The following is a 9,387-nucleotide window of genomic DNA, read 5'->3' as shown; positions in this document are numbered from 1 at the left end:
AAACTGGACAAAGGCGGGGGGAGGAGGAGTGAGACTGCTGCAGTGGAGTGTCAGTCTTGGGCTGGCTGGGGAATCGTAGGGAACCCCGAGGTTGGGGTCTAAGCTTCCTTCCCCCTAGAAGGACCTGACTGAGGGGTCCTGGTTGTACCTACACGCTCTGCTTGGGAGTGTGTTCCTGTCGTCTAATAAACCTTCTGTTCTACTGCCTGGCTGAGAGTCACGGTGAATCGCAGGAAGCCGGGGGTCGCAGGGCCTTGTCTCCCCCCCAACTCCATGACACAAGGTTATTAATTGATTTCAGGAAGAGCTTAATCTAGAATGGCACAGGGGCACGGGAGTCACTCAGGCCCCGTCAGTGTTCGACACCTGCTGCTGCAGCCATAACCCGTCAGCTGCTTCAAATCTCCCTGGTGGGGGGACACCACTGAGGAGCCCCATTAGTAGAGCAGCCCTCTCCCCTCTGCTGCACGCCTGCCAGATCGCAAGCGCCGTCAGGGCTGGGCTGGGTCACTCACCTGTCCTACCTCGTAGCCTGTTTGCCCCGGTGCGGAAGTTCAGGCTGGGGGTGAGAAGGGCGCCTGGTGCTGAAGTGTTGCAAGCCAGGGAGGAGGGACAGGAGCCCTGGAGTGGGCTAGCGCCAGCCCTAGATAAGCCAAAACAAACTGCCAGTGTCCAGGTTTCCATGCCACTTACCAAGGCTCGGGGCACCCTCTGGTGGCCAAAGGCAGGGACAGAGGGGTTTGAAAATCGACTCTCCTCCCCGGCATCGGGAAGGTGGCTGCACTGCTCAGAGGGAGGCTCAGTGTGGGGAGAAGCAGGCCCCACAGATGGAGAAGTGCCAGGGGCCCGACAGGCTGAGCCCCCACTGGGCACCGATGAAGAGGCAGTTTTGAGACCAGCTGAGCCATTTGGAGACTCGGACCCCACTCGTTGGCGCTGTAGCTTGGCAATCTGCCCGGAGCTCCCGAGGTCACTTACACCAGGGCCGCAGGCGTGTGAGCGGCAGCGAGCCAGATGGGGCGCGGGAAAGGCTGGCTCAATAAGGTGTAGGCTAGGATGTGATGGTATGACATGACCACACTGGCTACCGACTGTTTGCAGCCAAGGCCTTTAACAGGGTGGAACTGGCTCAGGTAACGCCTCAGCGCCGCTAACACAGCTTTACCTCGCGCCCGAAAGCCGCAGCTAGCCCAGGCTAAGCGGTGATGGGCACTGCAGCACCGGAGGCGGGGGAACGGTATACACAGCTATCGAATGCCAGAGACATACACGCTGCTTAGGCATGTCTCTTTAAGGCAAGTGCAAGGGACTGTGGGGGTGAAAACCCCAAATGATGATTTTTTAATGCCCGTTTTTCAGATGTAAAGGGACAACATCCACACGCAACCATTGTGTGTCTGCCTGCCTAGCACCTCTGCGTAGCAGCCAGGGCCCAGGCCTGGGACTGGGGCTGCAGGAGCAGAGCGGTGCCTGGGATGGCGCAGCAGGGCGGGAGGGAGCTGGACCAGAGGCTCTGCACGCTGAGGAGGTGGCTGCAGGTGAGTACAGCTTTTCTCTTCATTCTTAGGGGGTCTCTGCGTCCCATGTCCCAGGCAGGTTGGGGGGGGGGAGCGGGGAGAGGAGGAAAAAGGGGTAACTTGGGGGTTGGGATGAAGGTTCGGGGCATGGTGGGATGGACTCAGCATTCCAATGGAACGTAAAACCCCAGATCCCAGCACCCCGGGGTGTTCAGAACCGAACAGTGGAGTTGGCACCCTAGCTGTATGGGTTAAACTGTGGGGCTGTGATACAAACTGAGCTAAGGGGCTGTCACAAAGTCCTTGCTGCCAGGGTCAGCCCCACCCCAGGGTGGCTCATGGATCTTTGCTGCTTCCCACCAAAGCGGCAGGCAAAGGCGTCTGGACTCAGGCGATGTGAACTGGGGAGGCAGGACGCCAGCAAGCTAACCCAGGTAGGGGCAACTGTCTGCTCCGCAGGGAGACCCAAGCACAGTGGTCCTGCTCTAGTATTGCTGGGGTGGGACAAAGGAGTCACTGGACCAGTGGTTCTGAGCTGCTCTATGGGAACTCCTCTGTTCCTGATACTATCGGTGAGCCTTTCACATATGACCTGAAAGGCCAGCCACGCTCACGCCCCAGTGCAGGCTTGTGTGGAAGGATTTGCCCACAGGTTGGACTTTGCTCTTCTGTCCATGTTCATGGCACTTGCAGCCTGGACCTATGATACAGCACAGCAGTTACTGGCGCTGAGAACCCCCATTCTAGGGTGGCCCTCGGACGGAGAAACACAGGCCCCCTGATTTGCATTGTAAGGTAATTTACACCCGCTTGCAAGGCTCCTTTGCACTGCCAGAGTGGTGCAAAGGGGAGTCAGTGTAAATGAGAATGAGGCATTTGGTTTTTGCTGGGCAATGTGGGCCGGGTTTCCCAGTGCACTACTCCAGCTTTACACTGGCATAATGGGGTTCTGCGGGTGTAAAACTGGAGTAACTTCTTCCCCCCCACAATAGAACTTTCTCGGCCTGGCAACTTTGGAATGACGGGCACTGTTGCATCAGCCCCGGTTCCACTGAAGGGCAGCAGGGGATTCTCTTTGCTCCAGGGAGGTGGAGCATTCTTTTGCAAGAGGCCAGTTGCCCCTGTGTTTCTGAGATCAGCCCAACGGAGAGGGGGCAGTTAAGAACAGAACATGGTAACAATCGAGTCGGGCAATGAATGTTTTGACGTCATCGAAATTTTGGGGAAAGGCACCTTTGGGGAAGTAGTGAAGAGCTGGCGGAGGAATACGGGGGAGATGGTGGCCATCAAAATTCTGAAGAATGATGCCTATCGGCGCAGGATCATTAAAAATGAACTGAAGCTGCTGCAGACCATGGCGGGGGTGGACTCGGAGGAGTCACACATTATCCAGTTCCACAAGTTCTTCCATGACGAGATGAAGTTCTACTTGGTCTTTGAGCTCTTGGAGCAAAATCTATTTGACTTTCAGAAGGAGAACAATTTCTCTCCTCTGCCGGTCAAGCACATCCGGACAGTGACCGCCCAGGTGCTCAAAGCCCTGGCCAAGCTGAAAGAGCTTTCCATCATCCACACGGATCTGAAACCTGAGAACATAATGCTGGTTGACCAAACGAGGTACCCTTTCCGAGTCAAAGTGATTGACTTTGGGTCAGCCAGCATCTTCAATGAGGTGCGCTACGTCAAGGAGCCATACATCCAATCCCGGTTCTACCGGGCACCGGAGATCTTGCTGGGCCTACCTTTCTGTGAGAAGGTGGACGTGTGGTCTCTGGGCTGCATTATGGCAGAGCTGCACTTAGGCTGGCCCCTTTACCCTGGGAACAATGAGTATGACCAGATCAGGTACATCTGCGAGACCCAAGGGATGCCCAAGCACAGCCTGCTCAATGTAGCCAGGAAAGCTCACCACTTCTTCAAGAGAAACCAACATGCTGAACTGGTAACCCAATGGCAGCTGAAATCCTCATCCGAGTACTTAGCAGAGACCAAGGTAAAATCTGTGGAGAGGAGGAAGTATGTTCTCAAGTCCCTGGAACAGATGGAGTCAGTGAACATCCACAAGATGATCTACCCAGACAATGAAGTCCTGGCTGAGTACTTCGACCTGAGAAGCATGGTGGAGTTGATCAAGAGGATGCTGACCTGGGACTCGCATGAGAGGATCACGCCAAGTGCAGCCCTGAAGCACCCTTTTATCTCCATGCAGCTGCTTAGACTGAGCTATGAACTCACCCAGTACTACCAGCTCTGCCTGCGGGGCTTCCAGGAGTCCATCAAGCGGAAGAGCAAGGACAAGCAGGAAGTGGCTTTTTGCAGCGCCATGGAAGAAGACACCTTCTACCCAGCACAGGAGTATTTCAAGGAGGAGGAGCATGTGCATGACGTCCCTGGCCTCTCCAGCGTCCAGAGGACCATCGACCAGATGGACGATCTGAGCATCGCCGAGCCAGGCAGGGAGGCTGCCATGAACTTGTTAGGGGAAGGCACCAGGATGGGAGCGTCTGAGTCCTCCATTCCTGCTGAAGTGGCTGGCATGACCCTGGGCCACATGGGAGTGCACAAAGCCACTTACCAGAACCCCCGGTTAAACCACGAGCAGCATCAGGAGCCGATCCAGGCCTATTACGGGAGCCGGCATGGCAGCTCCAAACACCGCAAGCACCCTCGTCACACCAAGTCCGACCCCACTTTTGGGAACTTGATCCTACTGGGACAGCAATCTCCTGGGGATACCGTCAGATGGGAAAATGAAAGCAATGTTGGCATCTCCCCTGTTGCCTCCTCCCTCCCAGAGCCAAGCAGCCTGGACGATCAGAGACATCCACTTTCTCCCACCACTAAGGTATCAGGGACAGGTCCATTTCGGCTGGGCAGGAGCTGTATTGTTTCATTATTAGGAGTCACCCTTCTTGGGGTCAGCTGAGATAGGGTTTGCACCAGGGCTTTACAGATAAACCAGAGATCTACAAGGATCTACCTGGACCTATAAGGAAGATCTACAAGGTAGATCCTTGAGCACGGTAGATACAGGGATCTACCTTGATATTCCCACAACAAAACAAGGCATGGGCCAAGACCCAGCTCCTCAAAGGTAGACACCTAACTCCCTTTGATTGCATGGGAGTGAAGCGCCTAATATAGTCTGACCCTAAGGGACCACTAGCTGACCTTCCCCTTTGTGGGGGTTGATCTATCCAACCCCATATAAACTTCCTCTATCTAATCTATCCCCATACACCCCCTCTATCTATCTAATCTATCTATCAAACCCCATATAAACCTCCTCTGTCTATCTAATCTATCTATCCCCATACACCCCCTCTATCTATCTATCTATCTATCTATCTCTCCAATCCCATATAAACCTCATCTATCTATCTATCTATCCCCATACACCCCCTCTATCTATCTATCCAACCCCATATAAACCTCCTCTATCTAATCTATCCCCATACACCCCCTCTATCTATCTATCTATCCAACCCCATATAAACCTCATCTATCTATCTATCTATCTATCTATCCCCATACACCCCCTCTATCTATCTATCCAACCCCATATAAACCTCCTCTATCTAATCTATCCCCATACGCCCCCTCTATCTATCTATCTATCTATCCAACCCCATATAAACCCCCTCTATCTATCCCCATACACCCCCTCTATCTATCTATCTATCTATCCAACCCCATATAAACCCCCCTCTATCTATCTATCCCCATACACCCCCTCTATCTATCTATCTATCTATCCAACCCCATATAAACCTCCTCTATCTATCTAACCCTATACACCCCCTCTATCCATCTAACTAACCCCATACACCCCCTCTATCTATCTAACCCCATCCACCCCTTCTATCTATCTATCCCCATCCACCCCTTCTATCTATCTATCTATCTACACCGATCACCTAGCTGCCAGTAGATATCTCATTCTTCTTATTCATTGTTTAGATACCATCCCAATTATTAATTATTATCATCACATAGTGCCAAGAAGTGTCAACATAGACTGAAGGCCCATTGTGTTAGGCATTGCACCTACTCGAAGAGGAAGGCAGATCTGTGCTGATGGTCTGACAGGCCAACAGGCAGACAAACTCAACCTCAACCCAATTCTGTGTGCAACCAAAGATCAGACATTCCCAGGAGGGTTGAGGGCAGAAGTTCCTCAGAAAGCTGGTTAGTTTTGATGGGAGTTTTGGGGTGAGGGCATGTTCAGTGATTGCTCTGGGTCAGACTGAGGCTAGCAGGCGGAGCAATCAGTCCTGGAGACACGGTGTACTTCTAAAGCATAGGGGTATTTAAGCCTTGGCTTCTGCCCTAAAACAGAAGTCTTATTATTTGTGATGTGCACTGTGGTAGTGTCTAGGGCCCTCAACCGAGCTCAGGACCCCATGATTGTTAATATTATTTATTCTACAATGCCCACAAGTGCCCTGCACTTAACACAGAAAAGACACTGAAGAAAGGTCCCTGCCCAAGGGACTTACAATCTAAGGGCCCAGTTCTGCAAAGACTTGGGCACATGCTTCACTTTATGCTTTAACGGGACCCCTCCCGTACTTGAAGCTAAGCACAAGTGTCTTTGCAGGATCAGGGCCAAATAAAACCTGGATCCTGCAATGGAATTAGCATTGGCAGAGCCTTGTGCCTGCATGGAGCCCCTCTGACTCAACTAGGTTGGTGTCAACCTGTTTGGACTTGGTTGCAGGATCAGGGTCTAAGATTGTTCATGTCTAAGCTGCTGCACCTTAAACCAGGATTGCCCAAACTCTGCCCAGAGACGGACTGTGATGGTAACTCATCAGCATGCCAGGCTCTGCGGCAAATGTATGATTATGATTGATTGATTGATTGATTGGCTGTTTGCGTACAAAACCAATTCCAGCCTCCCTGCCTGATCTTTGATGGATACGACTGGTCCCATCAGCCAAAGATCTGCTTCCCTATCAAAAAAGACAGTGGCCATGAGTCATGTTGTAGAAAACCCATCTTCCATGCTGTGGTTACCTCTGCACTCACATAGTGCCCCTGCAGTTTCTGATGTCAGTTGGGTTGTTCATTATTAGTATTTAAGGACAGCTGAACCATAGCCAGAGATGCGACAACAACAGGGAGGCTGGGAAAAGCTTCATTTAACCCAAAATGTTATTTCGAAGCTTACCCCGCAGATGACGCGCTCTTGAGAGTCTTGTCTGGCTGATCAGGGACTACCTCCTTCCCTCCTCTTTGTCCTGATTGGTGGCCTGGCCAAAGCTTTCTTTGTCCCTACTGGAGATACAGATGCTAATTAACGTTCATTCAAATGGGGCTGTTGGGTGCTATATGGCCTCCTGTGAAAAGAAACTATTCCGACCCTGGGAAACAGCTGAGTCAGAGAACTCTGGGCTGCCCTGTCCCTGAGACAATGGGCTTGTCTACCTTGGGGTTTGCCTGGCTGTGTTAGCGTCCAAATCCTCAGCGTGTGTGAACAGGCAAAGCTGTATCGCACTCAATGGAGCTCTGGAGCTCTGAGGATCTAGGGGTTTAGTGCAGCTACACCAGAAGCTGGAATGCCCTATTTAGACAAGGCCGGAGCCCCAAGCAGCCACCTTGCTCTCCAGTCTCAGTAGCAAGGTCAGTTTTTTTGCCTGGTGTCCCTCTCAAGCCTCTATTTCTCATGCCCTTCTCTTGCCCGCAGAGAGCCCAGACGGAGCTGCCCGACCCCGAGCCACAGCTGCCCAGCGCCAGCACATGGCTGGGCGGTGATGACTGGCTGATTGAGAGGAGCGGGGAGAGAGCTCACATCAAGAGCACGCTCCACCACACGCCGAACAGGCTCCAGCCCTACCTGCAGCACATCGCGAGCCACCACTGAGCCCGGGGCAGCCCGCAGGAGGGCCAGGCCAGGCGGAGGCACACCCCACACCCCACCCTTTGCAGAGTCATTTGTAGCCATTAAATTATAGACTGTTCCCGCCTCAACGCCGTTTACTCATGAAACCCAAAGCTACCTCCCTATTATTGACTAGTATCAAACCCGGATTGCCCCGTGGCCACTGGGCTGGGCCGCGGTGCCATACCAGGGCAGGCAGTCCATCTAAGGGAAGGCCAAGGCTACTCCTGCATGGGGATAGCAGGCAGCCGGGGGCATGTGGGTGGCACCCTGGGGTCGGCTCCTTTCTGTCTCAATAAATGATTTATCAGTGGTAGACAGCTGAATGTATATTGTTATGGGATGGAAACCAGCGCCCCAGCCCCCTTATCTCACGTCTCTCTCCACACCCTGTCCCCAGCAAGGCCGGCCCAGAGACCAGCACCCGTCCACCCCGCCCCGTGGCATCCATCCATCCCGACATGACCCTAGGTGAAGCCGGCCCAGGCCCAGCCCCCCCACATCCACCCCGCCCCACCCCCAGGAGAGGGTCCAGGCCCCCCCCCACATCTACCCCGCCCCACCCCCAGGAGAGGGTCCAGCCTCCCCCCCCCGACATCCACCCACCCCCAGGAGAGGGTCCAGCCCCCCCCCCCCACATCCACCCCGCCCCACCCCCAGGCGAGGGTCCAGCCCCCCCGCCACATCCACCCTGCCCCACCCCCAGGAGAGGGTCCAGCCCCCCCCACATCCACCCCGCCCCACCCCACCCCCAGGAGAGGGTCCAGCCCCCCCCACATCCACCCCGCCCCACCCCCAGGCGAGGGTCCAGCCCCCCCCACATCCACCCCGCCCCGCCCCCAGGCGAGGGTCCAACCCCCCACATCCACCCCGCCCCCAGGCGAGGGCCCAGCCCCCCCCACATCCACCCCGCCCCACCCCCAGGCGAGGGCCCAGCCCCCCCCACATCCACCCCGCCCCACCCCCAGGCGAGGGTCCAGCCCCCCCCACATCCACCCCGCCCCGCCCCCAGGCGAGGGTCCAGCCCCCCCCACATCCACCCCGCCCCGCCCCCAGGCGAGGGCCCAGCCCCCCACATCCGCCCCGCCCCCAGGCGAGGGTCCAGCCCCCCCCACATCCACCCCGCCCCGCCCCCAGGCGAGGGTCCAGCCCCCCCACATCCACCCCGCCCCGCCCCCAGGCGAGGGCCCAGCCCCCCACATCCACCCCGCCCCGCCCCCAGGCGAGGGTCCAGCCCCCCACATCCGCCCCGCCCCGCCCCCAGGGGGCCCAGGCCCAGCCCCACAGCCGCCCCTCCCCCCGCCCCATCTGAGGGGAGCAGAAGCTGGTAAACAACCAACTGCCACTTGGGGCCGGGATGTACCATTCTCAGCCTGGATGGGGGGTGCGCAAACCTACAGGCTTTACTACCGGCCCTGATTAGAGAAATACCCACACCAGAGGCTCTGAGGAAACGGTCTGTGCTTTATTTTCTCTCCGGGAAATGACCGCGGGAGTTTTATTCCCTCCAGTCCCCCCCCGCTGCCCCCCGCCAGTGAAATGGTTCCTTCCTAGGAGTGAGTGCCCAAGTGTCAACCTGCTGGAGTGAACCATTGCATTGGTGGGGGGGGATAGGAGCAGTTGGCCAGGACTGATCAGCGAACTGAAATTATTATTGGTATTATTTTATTATTTACCCAGGATGTTTACTTAGTCTACACCGTGTGCCTAGGGTGATTTTTAAATAAACCTGGATATTTTTTGCGGGAGGCACATTTCCCCTCCCCCTTTCTAGGGGAATGGTACCTTCCCAGGGCTATTTAATTCAGTGGCTCAGCAGCCGTTTCTCAGAGGGGCTGGGGCTCAGGGCCCTGGGGTGGGGTAAGGTGGCTCCCCCAGGGCAGGGGCCAGGGGCCAGGCTGGGGTTTGGGGGCAGCCTCGCTGTCCCAGTGCTGTCCTGTAACGTAATCACCGTGATGATGAACCAGACCATTGTGGCATCCTGGT

The 9,387-nt window shown here is 55.6% G+C and overlaps 1 protein-coding gene across 1 annotated transcript; it reads left to right on the top strand.

Annotated features, from left to right (window-relative positions):
* Positions 1 to 2,427: 2,427 nt before the first annotated feature.
* HIPK4 (homeodomain interacting protein kinase 4) lies at positions 2,428 to 7,687 on the top strand. The gene is made up of 2 exons (XM_054009774.1): positions 2,428 to 4,362; positions 7,207 to 7,687. The coding sequence occupies exons 1-2, from the start codon at positions 2,689 to 2,691 to the stop codon at positions 7,381 to 7,383; spliced, it is 1,851 nt and encodes a 616-aa protein (XP_053865749.1). The 5' UTR covers positions 2,428 to 2,688; the 3' UTR covers positions 7,384 to 7,687.
* Positions 7,688 to 9,387: the final 1,700 nt, after the last annotated feature.

This window comes from Malaclemys terrapin, chromosome 20, assembly GCF_027887155.1.
Source record: "Malaclemys terrapin pileata isolate rMalTer1 chromosome 20, rMalTer1.hap1, whole genome shotgun sequence".
Classification (NCBI taxonomy): Eukaryota; Metazoa; Chordata; order Testudines; family Emydidae; genus Malaclemys; species Malaclemys terrapin.
The sequence above is the reverse complement of the archived record's forward strand: the minus strand, read 5'-3'. Positions and strand labels throughout refer to the sequence as shown.